Source organism: Molossus molossus, unplaced genomic scaffold, assembly GCF_014108415.1.
Source record: "Molossus molossus isolate mMolMol1 unplaced genomic scaffold, mMolMol1.p scaffold_m16_p_3, whole genome shotgun sequence".
Lineage (NCBI taxonomy): Eukaryota > Metazoa > Chordata > Mammalia > Chiroptera > Molossidae > Molossus > Molossus molossus.
In genome coordinates, this window is record NW_023425366.1 from 94,083,644 (window position 1) to 94,103,969 (window position 20,326).

The window sequence follows — 20,326 nt, forward strand, 5'->3', positions numbered from 1 at the left end:
AATGAAAACACACACACACACACACACAGCCTTGGGAATAGAATTTTAAAATCTTACAAAAGAAATGGTTCATTGGCTTTTGGGGCATTTTTATTGAGCATATTAAATTGCAACTCCTGGTGTAGTTGCAAGAAAAACTGATTGATGGAAAAGTTGAGGAAGGAAATTGGCCAGATTTCAGCAGAAACTTTTTCATGATTGGTAGAAAGAATTCAAAATTTAGTGTTGATGTAATTCAGAACTGTAACCAACCAAGCATTTGGACTTTTGCTTCTAGGTTTTAATGGCTGTTATCAAAATATATAACTGAGAATACCACTGTATTATGATTTTTACAAAAGATTAAGTATGTCTCTAAAGTTGTATTTTTCCTATATTTTAGGCTGCTGGTCTTGGGCGTATGAAACCAAACACACTTGTCCTTGGATTTAAGAAAGATTGGTTGCAAGCAGATATGAGGGAAGTGGATATGTATATAAACTTATTCCAGTAAGTATCCTTTTAATTCAATAACTTGGTTCAGAAAAATGTTAATTCTGAAAGCTTGTACTGATTTTTGAAGCCTGCTTTTCATCTAGTCTCCACTAGTAAAAGCATAAGAATGAAGAATCTCACACAGTTATCTAGGTTTTGAATTGATCTATTAATAAAAAATTTTGACCAGTCTTTTGTCTTTTTTACACGTGAATATTCACACACATATATGCATGTACACATTCATATCATCGCTTCCCATTTAATAAGTCAGTAAGCTTTTTCACATCCCTACAGCTATCGCTGAGCAGAGTTCCTGAATGTTGTCGGACCCATCACCTTCTAAGTTATGTCATTATAATAACATCAGGTGCTGAGGGAGGCATTTCATCACTGATATCAGCCTCAGAGTTTAGGTTTGTTCCCTTCTCAAACTAATTTTGCAGTTTGTTATTTGATTCATGTATTAAGTTATTTACATCTTTTTTTGTTATCTTTTTAAAAAACTTATTGGGGTGACACTGGTTAACGAAATTACACATTTTTCAGGTGCACAGTTCTACAGCACATCCCCTGTACACTCTATTGTGCGTTCACTGCCCCAAGTCAAGTCTCCTTCCTTCACCACTTATCCCCCCACATCTTCCTCCTCCTCCCAACCCTCCCCCCAGCAATCACCACATTGTTGTTCATGTCCATGGGTATTTTTTAAAAAATATTTATGTTTTGCTTTTCCACCCCTTGAAGAACAAGTTCTGAGTTTACTATTCACTTTCAGTGCTGTTTCCAGTGATCTTGACCAGACGGCTGAGTTTTGATTTACATCACTTTAACTTCCCTCTTATGTGTTTTCTAGTGGGTTTTTTCATCTTTTGTTACTTTGTCTTTCTGATTTTACTCTGTTCATGTTATTATTTATTTCTCTTACTGGAACTCCTCTTGTATCTACAGATAAAAGTACATAATTACTTGCCTGTGTCACGTGATAGTTTTGTCTTCATAGCCGCCTTAAACCAATTTGAGGAAGTAGCCAGATCTCATACTTTACTTTAAAATTTTCTTTCTATTGATTATTAAAGTATATGATGAATAAGATTTCCCAAGTAATTGTTAATTGCTTTTAGTAAAATTAAAGCTTTGCTAGGTAGTCACATGTGTGACTGCTCTTTGGCTTTGGGTTTATTACTTTTTTTGTAAGCCAGGGTTCAGCCTACCTTGAGCCTATCGCCCCTCAGTAGAACAACCTAAAGTTTTGCAGTTTGAAATTTTTTTAGTAGATTTGAGGAGAACTTGGGTTTACGTGATTTGTGGTCTTAACGAAGTTTACAGAATTGAAGTCTGGTTTTAGAGTTGTGTACTAGGGTTTAATGTAATATGTATGTATGGGATGCTTCCATTTGTGTTTTTTAAAAATTAAAAGGACTTTTGAATACATGTCTGCAAATGCATATAAAATCTTAGGACTACTTTTTAAACTAGTTTTGTAAAAATTCTTTAACTTCTTAAATACCATTTCTTTCATAAACGATCTCTTCATACTCTACAATCTGCTTTCATTTGCAGTAAAATCCATCTTTTTCGTCTTCATGTATTTCTCTTGACTTTAGGGGTATAAGCTTAAATTAAACATGGCTGGATTCCTGAAAGTTGTTTTTCCATCATTTTAGCTTCTTTTTGATAGGATAAAAATAGTTACTGCTTTAAACAGCTGCTGTAGGTAGACTATCAGTACTATAAAGACCCACATGTAAGTAGTTTTAACAGGTATCACCCCAAAAGGGGAAAGGAATGGTGTAGGATTTTAAACTAACATGGCTCTCCCCATAATTTTTAAAGCATATTAAAGAATCCTACATTTAGCCCTGGCCAGTTTGACTCAGCAGTTAGTGTGTCAGCCTCAGGGACCAAAGAGTCGCGGGTTCGATTCCGGTCAAGGGCATGTACCTCAGTTATAGTTTGTTCCCGGCCCTGGTTGGGGTCGTGTGGGAGGCAGTCACTCGATGTGTCCCTCTCGTGTCGATGTTTCTCTCTCTCTCTCTCTCTCTCTCTCTCTCTCTCTCTCTCTCTCCTTCCCACTCTAAAGATAAATGGAAAAATAGCCTCAGGTGAAGATTAAAAAAAAAAAAAAAGAATCAGACATTTAAAGCTGAAAGTAATTTTATTTATTTATTTTTAATCTTCACCTGAGGATATTTTTCTTTTTATCTTCAGATAGAGTGGGAAGCGGGGGCTCGGGGGGGGACACATCCAGTTGCCTCCCGCAGGGGCCAGGGACCAACCGCAACCAAGGTATGTGCCCTTGACCAGAATCGAACCAGCGACATTTTGGTCTGAGGGTCGACGCTCTAACTGCTGAGCAAAACTGGGCAGGGCTTGCTGAAAGTAATTTCAGAGATCATCAGTTATTGCCTTTATTATACAGAGAAGGGGATAAATTTTCTACTTTCTTTTTCCTATTCTAGTGATGCCTTTGACATACAGTATGGAGTAGTGGTTATTCGCCTAAAAGAGGGTCTGGATATATCTCATCTTCAAGGACAAGGTAAATCTTTTTTGAAATAAGTTTTTTATTTTAAAAATATAAATTATTTTGTTAGAAAATTATATGTAATTCTTACAACTCCGTCAGTAATTTTAATATTTACCATCTATTGTGTTTTATAGTTATTGAATGGCATTTTAAGGTCATACCTGTTTGGCTGTACCAAAGTTAGCACTAACCTGGATGATGGCTAGTGATTAGAGAATATAATTCAATCCACATCATAAGTTTAAGAGAAACAAACATTAGTAATGATTATAAATTGGCCAAATTTGTAGAAATATATAATAAAACGGAGAAGAAAATTTTAAATGACTATTTTATTAGACATTTTCATGTTTATGGAAGTCATGCTTTGTATATATATAGAGGCATATTAATAGTAAAAACTAAACTTTGTGTTTATTCTCTCTCCAGAAAAGACCCTATAAATAATTTTTAAACCATTATATTCTGAAATAATTATAGATTCACAAGAAGTTGTAAAATATAGTAGAGAGGTCCTATGTACCCTTCATTCAGTTTCCCCCAGTGATCAAATCTTGCATGTCTGTAGTTCTGTACATGCACACATGTGTGTACTTCTGTGCTATTTATCACATGTGTTGATTCATGTAACCAGCACCACAATCAAGGTACAAAACTGTTCCATCACCGCTGTATAGCTTTCACCATACTCATCCCCAACCCCCATCATTAAACTCTGACACCCACCAGTCTCTTCTCCAACAATATAATTTTCAAAGCATTTAAAAAATAAACCAACCATTTTTTTTTAACGCAAAGATTAAAATCAGTTAAGATATATGTACAGCTTTTGCAAACTTTTTTAAAACTATGGTGAATTCCATAGCCTTGATTGCTTTCCTATGTTAAACCAAAATTATAAGCTTAAGAAAATTTGCATACCTAATATTTTACCCTTATCAGTTTAATCAAATTAACCAAATCATCCAAACTCTAAGAGACATGCAATGAACTTTTGTCATCTATTTAAGTATTTAAACTGTTTTGATGCCCCTCCCCCATTTTAAGGATCTTGTGCATTCCAGAAAGGGATGCTTTTAAGTCTTTATCCATATAACACAAAAGGACGGCTTGCTGAAAATGCTTTCTCACTATGGAGTCGGGCTTGCAGAATACTACGTATTTTAATTCTCACTTGCGCTAACAGTAATTTAGGTTTAGGGTTCCTTTTAACTCTGCATAATCATTTGTATTGTTCCCTTTCACTTAGAAATACCACAATTTGGTTAATAAAGTAGATAGTTCTGTCATTTACTGAGATTTTGAATGTGATTGGAAGTTGAGAATATTTTCATGTGTCTATAATCATTATGAAAATTGTTTTGAAATCCTTGTTATTCATCATTAGGATTTGAAGACAGGGATATGGTTTATTTGGTTTAGCACAGGGATTAAAAGCACAGGCTTTGGAGTCAGATCTGCTTTAGAAATCCCAGCTTTTTCTCTGAGTAGTTTTGTAGTCTGGGAAAATGTACTGACATCCAAGCCTTAGTTTCCTCATCCGTTAAAACATCACTACTTCCCAGGGTCATGTTGTAGATTGAAAAGGAGGTACGGCCTGTGCAGCCTCAGCAGTGTCTGCGAAGCTCACGCAGTTTCTGTTGTCATTCCTCTTGATGCAGTCAGTGATCAGGGTCATGGGCGGATGGTCAATTCATATTGTCTGTCTTCATTATAAATGTTTTTATGGTGGAAGTTAAATGTTTACTTACTCTTTCCCAAAAGACAGAAAAGAAATGGTACTTTTACCATGAGCTTAGGAAAGGACTCTCTCCCCTGGTTTCGGTTCATAGTTATGGGTATAATTTTTCAGTGTTGTCTGTTGTCTTACATCATTAGAACTTGAGAATATTTGTCACACTTTACATGTTTTCCATGTATAAATGATTTTGAGAGTAGCGTTGATTCATATTTCATACATCATTCTTTTGTGTACTAGATTCTTGTGTTCCATGAATCTCACTCATTACTGATTCCCCAGCACCTAACTGAAATGTCTGACACTTAGTTGTGGCTCAAGATTTTGAAGTGAACAGTCATTTCAGAACAGATCATCACATTTGTTTATGTCAGAGGTCATTTATTATAAACTTATTTTATAATAAACTTTGCTTGAAATTGTCATTTGATATTATACCACGATGCTTTCTTCAATGGTTAAAATAAGTTTTAGATAATATTTTAAATACTTTAATATCTACAGAAGAATTATTGTCATCACAAGAGAAATCTCCTGGTGTCAAGGATGTGGTACTAAGTATGGAGTATAGTAAGAAATCAGATTTAGACACTTCTAAACCATCTGGTGAAAAAACTGTTACACATAAAGGTAATTTTTATTCAAAGAAGCATTTTACTAATGGTAATGTTTTAATTTGGGGAGAAATGTTTTTTATTATATAACATAGCTAATAAAGTATCCTGTTCTCAAATTTGTACATCTTATTTCTAGTTGCTCAGGTAAAATTTATGGCTTTCAAAAATATCTACAAAATAAGTAATTTTTAATGTATTAAAATAGATCACAGAACAGAAGCTATGCCAATTATCTACTAATATGCTCTTGTATGTTATTTATACTTTCTTTAAAGAAAACATTTTAATTTGAAACAAGTTAAATCTGAACTTGGAAAGAAACATAATTTTAGACTAATGTGTGTATTATAGCACATAATATTGAAAGAAATGAAGTTTATATAATCAATTAACCTTTTATTTGGTAAATAAAGATATTTAAATGCCATCAGTTTTGTTTATGTGCTGAGATACTCAGAATATTTTTACATCTACTGAGATACTCAGAATAGTTTTACATTTACGTTGTTTAGGTAAAACAGTGTAATAATAAATCAAGTGCAATTTTATTTCTTAATTTAGTCTCTCTGAAGAAACAAGCTATTGATATTTGAGTGTTGAACTATTCGGCCATAATGACAGACATAACACCCCTGGTAGCTCATGTGTTTTAAACCACAGAAAGATTTCCAGATCACATGAGACTTTAGGATAATTTCACTTACAAATCTATACGTCATGTTTATGAGATGGGATGACTTCCAAATCTTACTCTCCCACCCTCACTCTCCTACCTCTGTTCGGTCTAGTATCTCCGTCTGTCCTGTTCCCAGTTCACATGCAACAAGGAAAAAAATCTGCACTGTAAATCATCAAACCATATTGCATTTTCGATTCTTATAAAATAACTACCATTCTTTTTCTGAAATTGATAACATTGGACAGTGCCTGTCTCTGAAAACTGATCTTTTCTAGATTATTTAGAAGCATTAATGTTGCTTTTTATTTTCTTTCCTCCTTATTTATTGTTTCGCTTAGAGTAATGGTAGTTGAGAGCTTAGTTGAGACCCATTTTCCCTTTCAGTTCTTTGCTGGCTGATTATTATTTTTTTGTTGTTTCATCTCAAAACTCTATAAACTGATTACAACAACACTGTTCTTATGTTCCTGCATTTATGTCTAGTTTATGGTATATGTTCTTTCATTCCCTCTTACTTTTCTTTTGTCCTTTTCTCTTGCCTAAAACAAATCCTTTTATCTATAGAATCTGTTAGGAATTAACAGATAAAACTACATATAATGGGAGGGGAAGAAGTACTATTAAGCATGTACTTTTTTTTTTCTTAATTGACTTTAGAGAGAGAGGAAGGGAGAGGGAGAGAGAAACATCGATGAGAGAGAATATCGATTGGCTGCCTCCTGTGTTCCTGTGCACTGGGGATGGGCCCACAACCTGGGCCTGGGCCCTGACCGGGAATCGAACTGGCGACCTCGTGGTGCATGGGTCAGTGCTCAACCACTGAGCCACCAGCTAGTCTCAACCACGTACTTTTTGCCTCTCACAATTTAGTAGATGTTATCCATACATTAGCTCATTAATGTGTGTCACAATCTTGTGAATCATTATTTTTATGAAGTAGGAAACTGGGTCAGTACATTTCTATTTATCTTTTTATTGTAAAAATGTAAATACTTTCAATTTAGTTTAAATCAAAGTATCAATATATTCTTGACATTTCTGAGCTCTTGAAATGAATGCAGAATGTCCATAATTATATTTATAAATTTTATCTTCGAAGACAGATAATATCAAATATTATAGGAACAGTAATATTTAATGCTAAAAATAAAATGTAATAATTGAAATGTTTCTTATTCCATAACAGGCATAAGAAATTAGCACTCAAAAAATAGCATTAATATTTTTTGTGTTTACTTTTCTGTTTTGCCAATTATTTTCAAAATTAGCATAGAAACCATAGAAAAGTTTATACAATTTTAACAGTCTTCAGAGTTATAAACATTCCAGTATAGTTATTATATAGTCATAGATATCTGTTCCTGTCTTTGATAATTGAGACATATAGGAACAAAAAGAGCACCCTTTTAATACTTACTTTGTTAAGCACTGAGCTAAGTGCATTAATGTTTGCATTATAACAATCTTAAGAGGTGTAGGTATTGTTCATCCTTTTTACAGCTGAGGAAGTGAGGTGTTAGTCACACAGCCAGAAAAGGGGTCAGTGGTAACACTGGAATGCTGGGAGTCTGGCTCAAGCCACTGCAATGTCCTCTTTTCTGTCCAATTTGGAAGTTTCACGTGCCTTAAGCAAATAGAAGTTTTGTAAAAGTCGAGAGAACTGTTAACTCCAGGAAAACATTTATATTTGAATGTAAATGGACCAGTATATGCAGACATACTAGCATAGGCACATATACAACTTTATGTATTTGAAAAAAATTACTCCTGTATAACCTGGCATTTTACATAAACCAAGAGACTATGATCAAATTCCTTAATATTTCAAGTGGTGATTAATTTTTACAAATACCAAATATCTCAAGTGTTTCCAAAATTACTCTTCAGTCATTTGCATAGTGATGCAGTGGCATATTTAAAGCTTGTGTGTTGTCTGCAACGTCAGTTTTTTTAATGTCATCTCTACTCTGTTAGCCATAGATCAACATCTTGTCAACTGATTTCAAGTATGAAAGTTTAAAATTTTTAAATTCTGCTAAAGTTTTGGTCAGTTGTACAGGAACAAAATTTAGGGCTGAGTCAGCCCTATCTGAGAAGTCTAAAATGTTTGCTTTTTAAAATCCTGAACTCTCAGTGTAGAAAATATTCAGTCTCAATTATTTTTTACTGTTTCTTCATACTAGGTTTTGTTCATAAATGTGCTCTATTTACATTTTTCTTATTTTGTTAATATAAAGGCAATTAACTTATATTTTGTGTTTTTTAAACATAATCTAGATGAGGAAGAGGATGGCAAGACTCCAACTCAACCACTCTTGAAAAAAGGCAGGCATTTTTCATCATTTTATTTTAATCCCTTTTTCATACTGTTAACTCTTTAACTCCAACCTTATTATTTTCTTTTTTTTTTTTTTACCTTAGTTTTTATTTTCATGGTGAGGTGATGTTACAGTTATTTAGTAAATGCAGATTAGAAAAATTATTCTTTGTCCAATTAAAGAGTTAAATCATCCCAGGAAAAGGTGATATATCAAAGACAAATTCTTTTAAATCATCCTAGAATTTCTGAAATATTCAAACCCTAAAAGTCAGTATTAATTTTTTAATTTGAACTGCACGGTTTAGACGATGAGTAGAGACACTGAAATAAGTATATTGACAGTGTCACTGCATTCTTTACCATCAGTGGTACCCAGCTGAGTCCTTAATTTTGATACTAATATATTTTTCATTTCAAAAATTACAATATTTCTCACAGTCCTGCTGCGTTTGGGAGATACACAGTCATGTCAACGTACATGAATTTTATGAGAAGGAGATAGAGGTGAGAGTTATGGAGCAGTGTGGTTTGGTAGCCATATTACTTCATCATGCAAAATCATTCGTCATGTTTGCGTACATCGTGGCAGCATGAAAAGTGAATGATAGACATTCTGCCAAAGTGATCAGATTTCCTTCTATGAATTTCTGCTTTAAAAATTGGGTGTAGGAGTTTCATAATAGTCATTTGCTTACACACAGAACTAGTGTTGATTTTATTTTTAATTTCCTGGAAATATAAATGGGAACTTCCTTGGAATATTACTCTTTTGACTTGTAGTAGATGGATGCCCTTCCAGGGAGTTCCCACCATCTTTCTGTGGTTTGAAGAAAGATGTGGTAGTTATATGGCTTTGTAATTGGGTGCCACATATTAAGGGGATAAATGCTAGGTGAATAAGGGAGTTTTTCCTTAGACTAAGATTTCGCTGTGATAACTGTAAGATTGTACTGGTATGTCTTCCACTTCCTTCTGTCTTTCATATTACAGATAACAACATTTTATTTAAAAAAAATTATTTTTGAGCTTTAAATTATTGGGAAACCAGATTACAAAGAAATATATTCATAGAATAGGCACAAACTTAATTTGTCCAGTAAGCCTAAAACAGTTTTTTAAAAATAAAAATCCAGCAATTATAATCTTGATTGGTGTTTATGATTCTCTTTCATTCACAATGCTTCAAAAGATTGGAAATTAGGCAAGATAATTTGGATGAGTTTAGCTATTGTGAAGATGTATTTATCTGTAACCATCTTAAAGTATGTTTAAATTATAAACATTGTGAAATCTTGTGATGAATGCCATATACTACTATCTGCATTATAAACATTTGAATATATAAAATTAGGAAACTATAGGTATTCAGCGAAAAGGACTTTATTATAAAGCTCCCTTACATCTTATTTTTCTGCTTACTCCTTTAGACTCCAAAGGCCCTTCTGTGCCTTTAAATCTAGCTGACCAAAAGCTTCTTGAAGCTAGTGTACAGTTTCGGAAAAAACAAGGAAAGAATACTATTGATGTCTGGTGGCTTTTTGATGATGGAGGTAAGGTTCTTAATATATTTTTTAAGTTTTAAATTTACTGAAATGGTGGGAATATTGCTAAGAATTTTCATATAGCCCTCACTCAGACCCCATTCCAGTTTTGCCAACATTCTCAAAGCAACAGGATCAATTTCAGAGTCAGGTGTCACACTTAGTTGTCATATCCCTTCATTGTCCTTCAATTTGGGAGTTGCTAGGTCCTTCCTTGAGCTTCATGACCCTAACATTTAAAAAAAAAAAATATCGCAGACCAACTATTTTGTAGAATGGCACTTAATTTGGAGTGCTGTTTGATGTTTCATCGTGATTACTTTCAAGTTACGTGTTTTGGTAGAAATCTCACAGGTGATGCTGTGCTCATCTGTCTGTATCTCATGAGGTGGCACATGATGCTGCTTTGTCTCATCACCGGTGATGTTACTTTTGACTATGGAATGAGGTGGTTTTCACCAGAGTTACGCACTGAAGAGTTACTGTTTTCCCCTTTTATAATTACAGGTATTTGGGGGTTGAGAAATTACTTTGAGACTATGTAAATATACCATTGTTACTACAACTTTTACCACCGTCTTTAGCATCCACTGATATTTCTGCCTGAATTAATTATTGTTACGGTGTGTTTTGGTTGCCAGATGATGATTTTCCAGTCCTATATTTTCTTCCTCATTTATTAGTTGGCATTTTACTATAAGGAAGAGTTTTCTCTTTTTTTATTTTTATCTGTGTAGACACATGGATTCCTATTATATTCAGGGGGATATGATTTGCATTCTCATTATTTGCTTTGATACTCAAATTGTCCCAGATTTCCCAGTTAGTCTGATTTCTTTGTCCATGTGTCATGACCCAACCATTCTTTATTTCTAATACAACAAGATGTACGGGCTCATTTTTGTTCTTTCCTACACTGGCCAATAACCACCCTTTATCTGAGGAACCCTGATTCCTTTTAGTGGAGAGAGGTATTGAGAAACAAAGAACGGCCCTGGCCTGTTTGGCTCAGCGGTTAGAGCGTCGGCCTGCGGTCCAGAGAAACAAAGAACGGGCGTTAGGTATGCCCACTGGTACTAGGGCGTCACTGCTCCCAGGCCTCTTAGTGGACAGATCTAGGAAATACACACATTCGTGTGTGTGTGTGTACGTGTGCCTACAGATTACAGACCAATTCCAGTCCAACACTGCAGGGTCCAGTCAGCTTCTCCTGCTCTTCCTCATTTCAGTGAGAAATGTTGCTCCCATTAGCTTCAGTGAATATTCTCATTTCCTCCCTCTTCCTGTATGTGACTGAGCTCCCAGCTCTGCCGGGCTCCCATCCCCTTTCACTGGCTTCCTCCCCGGGCCCCTCCGGGTTCAGCCTGCCTGTGACCATGACTGAACCAAGGAGAAAGACAAAGGAAAATATATAGCAGGCACTTAATAGATTTATATTAGTTATTGTAAACATGTTTTTAGAGAGTAAATTTAATTTAAAGTTTTTAATTAAGAAATTAGCATTTAGTATGTGATTTCTTATATTTTTATGATTCAGGTTTGACCTTATTGATACCTTACCTCCTGACTACCAAGAAAAAGTGGAAAGATTGTAAGATCAGAGTATTCATTGGTGGAAAAATAAACAGAATAGACCATGACCGGAGAGCGTAAGTCTACTTTAAATCGAAGGGCATTAACTAGTAGTACTTTATTATCACTAGACAGATTGAATAGGATAAGTGTTGGGCAGTCCATAAACTGTCAGTCACGTTGCTCTGTTCTATACTAAAGCTGAAAATTCTCAAATAAAACCTCTTTAATTTTAATCTAGACTTTAAGTTGTAGATACTTAGTTTTACTGATATGTAATATTTTTAACATTGACATTTTAGAAAGCCTTTATTAATATTTATGATATTAAAACAGTCTTTTTTTCAGTCGGGAGAGTGTGCACAACATTTACATATTCTTACATGGGCTGTGTGTCATAGGCTGTAGCAGCAGTGCAGGATGCCATGGTCACCCGTTCGTTTGTCTGTGTTGTCACCGTTCTGGTCCTGGTTTCAGCGCTTCTCTGAGTGCCTCTGTGGTATCTCTGACCTAGTCAGCGTATATTTTGCACACTGCCCCCTGTTTCAGGCTTGGAAAGCAGAGCTTTGATCTTATGGGTCCTCTGCCCAAAATACTTTATAACTTTTTCTCTATTACATACCATAGAAGGTCTGTGCTAAATGTGGCAGTCAGGGTCCTTTACGATCCATTCTCCTGTTCACTGTTTTTATCTCCTAGTCCCCCAAATATGCCTTACACTTCAGTCTGCATTTCTGCACCTGTCCTAAAGCATGCCTGTGATTTCAGACTTTTACTCCTTTGCCTACGCTCATCTCTCTACTATAAATAGCTCTTTACTTTTCTGTTAAAATATTCCATCCCTTAAAGCTCACCTTCTTCATAATGCCTTCCCTGATTTTTCCCCTTGTCCTTCACTAGTTGTTAACATTTCCTTCCTTAATCACGATATATTTGACACCACTCATCACATTCTGGGCTTGTGTTATGTTTATTATCTTAGGTTTGAAGTTTGTGGGACCTATAACAAATATATAGCAGGCACTTAATAGATTTATACCAGAATTCAATGAGGTGTTTATTCATTTCAAATAGTGAATTATGCAAGAGGTAGTAGGAATCATTTAGAAGTTAAACCTGTTGCTCCTCTGTTTTCTAATATCTTAATTTAGAAAACTTACTTTATTAAAAATAAAATCCACCCAGCGGGTATGGCTCAGTGGTTGAGCATTGACCCATGCACCAAGAGGTCACCTGTTTGATTCCCGGTCAGGGCACATGCCCAGGTTGTGGGCCCGATCCCCAGTGGGGGGCATGCAGGAGGCGGCCAGTCGATTTTCTCTTTCATCAGTGTTTCTGTCTGTCTCCCTCTCACTTCCTCTCTCACTAAAATCAATAAAGAAAAAATATTAAAAAATAATTTAAAAAAAAAGAAAATCCCTTTTTAAAAAATCCTGTTTTGTTCATTGCTTTTCCTTTTGTGGGTTTCAACTTTTTTATTGATGCCACCAACGTTTTATTGCCAACTATGCCTCCAAAACGGTATTTACTGGAATCAGAGGCTTGTTGGAGCTCCTTTTCCAGGCCTGTCCAGGTCTGTCCCCTCGCCCTGCACCCCCCCCCAGAGTACTGCGAACTTAATCTACTATTATAGCTTCAGTTTGGTCCAAGAAGTCATATTTGGGCCTTTTGAGGTATGCATTTGGCATGGACAGAAGAATAATCCAAAAATAATTAAATAACTATTAGTTTTTACTGAAAACTATATACTTAATATAGTTTGACCAAAATTAAGTTTAAAAAATACTGATTGTACTCAAATTTCATTATTAATCCCTTTCACTGTCCATTACTGGATACTAAGGAGAGATTCAGAGAAAGTAAAAGAATATAGCAGAAGTCTCGACTCAGAATTTTTGATGTCTACTTTGTTGAATGTACAGTGCGAATTAATTCAGTTGGGCTTGTTTAGCATGTGATAGATATTTTCCTATAAATCATGCTTTTCAGATATACAGATTCAGCCCTAAATACAACAGAAATACTTATATATAAAGCCTTCACGTATTTCATCTTTGTTTTAGGATGGCTACTTTGCTTAGCAAGTTCCGGATAGACTTCTCCGATATAATGGTCCTAGGAGATATTAATACTAAACCAAAGAAAGAAAAGTAAGTTACTGAATAAATTACTTTGTACACATTTCTTATACTTTTGGATAACCTACTCACATACTCTAGTAACAGATCATTCAACTTAAACTAATGTGTGGGCTTTTTGCCTGCTGTTAGTTACATGTGAAATCAACTTTTTAATTTAGCACTGATAGTTGGCATATTTATAGAAGATATCAAAATAAGTGAAAAGGGCCTTCAGTTTTCAGAGAATTCAGTTACCACTTTATAAGTAATTTCTGAAAATCATTAATGCCACAGAAGTTCCACATGGTTCTTTAAATATCCATTCTTTATGCCCACATTCATTATGACCACTCAATTCCTACTCCACACAGAAATTACTTCACAGTTTTATTACTAAAGTAGGAGAAGCTAAGAATTTGCCTGTATTAGTTGCATTCACAATTCTCAAGACTCAAAAGTAGATTTGTGGAATATTCTATCTGAAAATGGTATATAGTGGTTGTTATAATTATATGTATATTACTGGACAGAACTTTAATTATTCTCAGATAAATGTTGAATAAACAATGAAGCTGGTGTAAAAAGTTCCTTTCAAATAAAAAACAGTAAGGTTATTCCTTGTAAAGTTGTAAGCAGGAGAGATTTGTTTCCTATTATAAAACAGTTAAAACCAGGAGCTTTGCATGAGACATGATGCTTGAAAAGGGATATTCCAGGACTCACTTCCCATGTGTGTGGAGGCTTCCCACACCCAGCAGTTCTCCAGCACAAGCACGGTGACAGTTCAACTCCATTAGGACACTGTCTACCCAGAGATCGAATCAAATTACACAGGTAACGGCTCAGCCTCCCAGGACTTCCCTCCACTTTAGATTCCAGTCACAAGCCTAGATTGTCCCCTGCACCTCTGACAAACTGGCTGTTACTCAGAGGTTTGCATGATCCCTCTTCACTTCCCGTTTGCTAGAATGGCTCACAGAGCCCAAGAAAACCCTTTTGCTCACTAGATTACTGATTTATTACAAAAAATAGTAAAGGATATGAATCAACAGTCAGATGAAGGGATGCATAGAGCAGGGTCCCCAACAAAGGAGCTTCTGGCCTTGTGGAGCTTGGGCCTGATAAGGTGGCACCTGGAAACATTCTGGTCTCCAGAAAAGAGGGAAAAGACCAATGAGCTGCCCTCCAGCTTTTATGGAGGCTTCATTACATAGTCATGACTGACTGAGTCCCTGGTCATTGGCAGTTATACTCAGTATCTAGCCTCTTCCTTTTTCCAGGAGTTTGGGGGTGGGTGGGGAGAAACAACTGAAAGTTCCAAACCCCTAATCACAAGGTGGGTTCTCCTGGCAGCTAGCCCCCACCCTTCAGTGGGGTCCACAAGTCATCTCATTAACTTGAAAAACCCCTTTTGCTCACAGCACTTAGGGAATTTTAAGGGTTTCGGGAGCTGTGAGCCAGGAGCTGTAGATGAAGACCAAATAGCTCATGAGTCACAGTATCACAATACTGAAACTGCTTTTCACATTCCTAGAGTAGAATGCTCTTCATGTTCTTTTAATATTTGTGTCCTATTAAGTATATTTGGATCTAGAGATTAATTCTGCACCTTCTTAAATACTTAGTATCTGCCCTTCCCTCCTTTCAAAATGCTCTGGTATCTTTTTTATATTACTCTCATTTAGTGGTACTTGAACTAGGAAAGCCTTTGAGTGGCCTGAGGAAAGGAATAACACAATTTGACTTACTGTCCACAGGGTCATGCTGGCACTGCGGTGAGCACTTCCTTAGCTTCAAGGGGCTGGGTGGACGCAGGAGCAGGCGTAGGTCAGAGGAGCTAGGAGTCCAGAGACGGAGCACAACAGATGGGAAGCAGCAACTTCTGAAGTTATAATACTTGTTTAAGATCTTACTGTTAAGTAATTCAAAATGAGGTTAATTGTCAGTATTTTTTCAATTTTTTAAGTATTATAGCTTTTGATGAAATGATTGAGCCATACAGACTTCATGAAGATGATAAAGAACAAGATATTGCAGATAAAATGAAAGAAGATGAACCATGGCGAATAACAGACAACGAGCTTGAGCTTTATAAGACCAAGGTATTCTTTCTCTTCTTACTTGTCATCAATCTTCCATGTGATTTAAAAAAACATAAAAGTAAGTACTAAGAACTGAAGTTTGTTATGGGGAAGCAGTTGTGTAAATTCTATGTTAAGTTGGATTTATATGTGGGCATTGTAAAGAATTATTATTTTTTAATTATGGAACCTATTTTTATATACCAAAATTGATTTTGGTTTCTTTTTGTCTACTTACAGTTTTATGACCCATGATAGATTCCAGTTTTCACATAGTCTGGGAATGACTTTGTCTTGTTTCATTTCAGACATACCGGCAGATTAGGTTAAATGAATTATTAAAGGAGCATTCCAGCACAGCTAATATCATTGTCATGTAAGTAACACCTGTACAAAGATTTTCCTAGGCATTCATTTTTATGATAATGCAATTAGGATTAATTTCTATACCAAGTATATATCTATTTAATTCCCATAATGACTTAATAGTTATAAAGAGGAAAAAAACAAACTTTTGAAAATACACTTTAAGCATATGGAGAAATCATTTAAGGTAGGAGGAAATAAATCTTAAGCTTATATGAATAAGTAATTCTTCATCATAGTTTATTTTGGAATTTTTCCTTTATTCTTTTTCCCACCTTTTAAATGTTTGAGCTTTGGAAACACTGTAGTGTAGCCACCAAGCATGTGTGGGCGTTGTGATGGCCTGAAGTGGAGGTCTGTACCCCAGGCATCTTCCCCGTAGAAATAATAAAGCTGCTTAGAGGGTTAAATTTAGAAAGTGCTTCCTGCCTAACTCTCGCCCCAAGTTCCCACACACAGATTTTACCTACAGACACACTGTTCGTGCAGTGAGCAGCTCACTGGCCTTCCCCCCACTAAACCAGGTTCGCTGATATCACTCGAACCCACATTTCTCAGTCCTGCCGCCTGGGTCCTTAAATAGGTAAGGAAAGCTCAGGCCTTCAGAAACCTGTCAAATGATTGAGTAAATTAACACCAAAGGATTGTGCTTTTGATTAACAATAAACATTGAATACACCAGATTTTAAGTTTTGCTGATGATGATCAAATATCTATAATGGAAGATGCTAAAACAGAAATCTAGAAACACTCTGTAGAGCAATTGGTCACTACTACCACTACCTGCAGACAGAAGTGAAACACGAGACAAGAGAAGATAGAAATTAATATCTAGAAATAATTATGTTTGCATTTTATTTATCTATGTACAGTTTCCACTTTCTAAATTCAGATGGAAACATCTTTTCTCTTGCAGTAATCCTCTACTTATTAAAGAAGGGGAAATTTGGGGTTTGATGCTAGATACCAAATGTGTTATGCTATTCTTAGGAAGAAATTTTTTAAAATACTTTGTTCAAACTTTTAAAAAAATAGGAGTGTTATGATAGTAGAGAAGTTGCTGTACTATATGAAGAATGTCCCCACACTCAAACATATTCTGTAACTACAGTAATTTTTAGTTATCATATTGTGACATCTAATTTTTATTACTTTTTATTCTTCTCAACTTAAATGCACTACTGAATTTCCTTTCTCTTTTTGATACCAGGAGTCTCCCAGTTGCACGAAAAGGTGCGGTGTCCAGTGCTCTCTACATGGCGTGGTTAGAAGCTCTGTCTGAGGACCTACCACCAATTCTCCTCGTCCGTGGGAATCATCAGAGTGTCCTTACATTCTATTCGTAACCTTCTAGACAGTGGACAGCCCTTCAGATGGTACTTCATTGCCTAGTGAAGTAACTGAAATCTTCAGTGACACGTCAACATCACAATGGCGAACTGTGACTTTTCTTTCGCTATTTCATTAATTTGAAAGCACACGGGGAAGTTGTTCCATTGATGTGTATGGAGACTTCAGTTTTATTCAGTAATGTATCTCAGTTATAATGATGATTCCTTGTTGTTGGACTAAAGCTCGTGATAGTAAAGTTTTCCTTTGCTACTTGAATAGCAATAAAAGTGTGTTATTTTTTGATTGATGAAAGGAATACAAAAAGCCTTTAGCCTTGAGGTGCCTTCTGAAAATAACCAAATTTCACCCATATATCCTCTTTTATAAATTTATAGAATGTCAAACTTTGCCTTCAGCTATTATTTTTATTTCTAGTCTCTGTCACCTTAAAATAAAATGGACACTACTTTTCTTCTTCCATTGACCAGTTAGTGTTGAGTACTGTATGTTTTCTGTTATTTTTGTAAAGGTGTATGTTAGACATAAAAGGTGAGAGTTATGGCAAGTTAATGAAAAATGCAAAAAAAAAAGTGGGAACCACAAAGTACTCCAAATTTAGGTTTGTATGAGTATGTATAAATGTAGACCTAGGGGGGAAAGGCCCAATACCGCGCCCCCCACTTCTAAGTGGCTCTTACTTGTATCTTTATTCAATTATTATTGAAATCTTAGGGAAGGTTGAAGATTTATCCAGTACTTCTATGTACCACTGAAAATTATATATTGTCATTTTTTAGACAAAAACTCAAGATCATTTGTATTTAATAGAAGAGAGATTACTCCTAATTTAGAGTTTTCTTCAAATCTGAGGGACTTTTAAGAAATGCTAAAAAATTTTTCTGGAGGAAAATAATCGCCATTTCATAGAATATTTCAATAAACTACATGGAATTTCATTATACCACCCTTTATAAGTCATTAAAATAACGTTTCATCAAATGGTTAAATGGACCACTGGTTTCTTAGTGAAATGTTTTTAGGCTTAATTCATTCAGTTGTCAAGTACACTTAGTCTTAATTAATATACTCAGGTTTGAACAGATTATTCTGAACATTTAAATTTAATCCATTCTTAATACTTTAAAACTTTTGTGTTAAGAAAAACTGCCAGTTTGTGCTTTTGAAATGTCCGTTTTGACATCATCATAGTCTACTAGTGCAAATACGACAGTGCATGTGCACTGTTACTAAAAGCTTTATATACAATTATTAATGTGAAATTTCTCATTTTTTATTCAAGGAAGGATTTCCTAAAAACATTTCAAGGGATCTATATCTACATATCTGTATGTGTGTGTGTGCATACACAGATGCATATGTGTACATATCATGACATGTTGCTGGCTTTTTGCATTTTACGTGATCAAGGTTCATTAGATGAAAAATTTTTGTTTTAGTCAACATAAGTTCAAAATTAGATAGAGACGGGGCTCCTGGAGGACAAGGGTGACCATTTGAAGGGCATGTAATTCAGTTAGCATTCAACTAGAAAATGGAGAACATTTCATCTAAAGTACTGTTCAGTAGGTTCGCTGGTATAAGTTTCAATGGTGAAGAATTTGTGCAGGTTTTAATGAATCTTGATAGAAAGTTATAGAATTACTACTGTTGTCAAGAGTGCAGTAATTTTGCTGCATGAGTATGAACTAAGTTAATATTAAAATGGAGATCTGATAATTTTGGATTCAGAATGTTAAGAAAATGAAATAATTTTTTCCAAAATATCTTTCCCTATGTTATAACTCACAGCATTGTCGCATTTATTGAAGGTTTTGTAGTGTTTGGGGGTAAAGGTGGTAGAAATGTCATATTATTCAGTAAATAGTATTTATGTTTGAATTTTTAAAATGGGTAATACGGCATGAACTGAGTGCTGCTATCTTGAAATGTGCACAGGTACACTTACTTTTTTTTTTTTTTTTCTTCAAGTTTTTCCCATTCAGGAAAACATTGTGATCTGTACTGCAGGAACCAAATGTCACGCATCATACATATGTGTATAAAGTACATTAAATATATCTAAATATGCCTAATGGGGGAAGGGTATTATTGTCTGTGAAATAATGTAAGAAGCTTTTCACTTTTAAAAAAAAAATGCATTACTTTTACTTAACACTAGACACCAGGTCAAAATTTTCCAGGTTATTATAGTGCTCTGATAAAGTTCAATAATTAATTCTTAGAGATGCTAGGTAGTGTTGAAGCTATTCTACTCTATTTTATTTATATTGAATTTGATTATTTTAATGCCAAATTGTTTTTTTAGTTCTAATCATTGGTGATAACTTGGAAACAAATAATTATGTAATGGCATTTGACCGTTCATTATTCCTATAGGTAAAAATTCAGTGGGTTTAGAGTGGTGGTGTTAAGCTGATTATTAATGGTTAGTTAAATCAAATATTTATTTGTTACATTATTTCATTTGTATTTTAGGTTTTCTTTTACATTCTTTTTATATGCTTTCTGATATTACATATTTTTGAAGACAATGGAAATAATTTAAAGATTTGAGCTCTGGTGGATGTTTACTAAGTTTGAAAATGTAATATTTTGATAATACTGTATTATAATTGTCACACAAATGCTTTTCTAATGTTTTAACATTGAGTATTGCAGTTGCTGCTTTGTACAGAGGTCACTGCAATAAAGGAAGTGGATTCATTAAAACAATTTAATGTCTCCTCATGTTTATATTTTATAAATCTGTCAACTTTGTGACTTAACCTCATTTATATAACTATTATTGATGTCTGAGTTTTTTTAATGGCTTTTTACCTTAATATTCATGCCTTGGAAAAGTTTTTTGAAATTCTTCACTATCCCTAAGCCCTTGGCATGATCACTATTGATACTGATGGTGTGTTTGAGCCATATAAGATGAAGCTCATTTTGA

General features: G+C 34.8%; 1 protein-coding gene across 1 annotated transcript in view; it reads left to right on the plus strand.

Annotated features, from left to right (window-relative positions):
- SLC12A2 (solute carrier family 12 member 2) overlaps positions 1 to 19,838 on the plus strand; it is a 93,328-nt gene extending 73,490 nt beyond the window's left edge. The window contains exons 18-27 of the mRNA XM_036279580.1: positions 383 to 489; positions 2,937 to 3,016; positions 5,247 to 5,372; positions 8,316 to 8,363; positions 9,786 to 9,908; positions 11,437 to 11,548; positions 13,535 to 13,621; positions 15,558 to 15,693; positions 15,981 to 16,048; positions 17,249 to 19,838. Of these exons, the coding sequence (XP_036135473.1) occupies positions 383 to 489; positions 2,937 to 3,016; positions 5,247 to 5,372; positions 8,316 to 8,363; positions 9,786 to 9,908; positions 11,437 to 11,548; positions 13,535 to 13,621; positions 15,558 to 15,693; positions 15,981 to 16,048; positions 17,249 to 17,384 (1,023 nt within the window). The 3' untranslated portion in view covers positions 17,385 to 19,838. The remainder of the gene's footprint in view (positions 1 to 382; positions 490 to 2,936; positions 3,017 to 5,246; positions 5,373 to 8,315; positions 8,364 to 9,785; positions 9,909 to 11,436; positions 11,549 to 13,534; positions 13,622 to 15,557; positions 15,694 to 15,980; positions 16,049 to 17,248) is intronic.
- Positions 19,839 to 20,326: the final 488 nt, after the last annotated feature.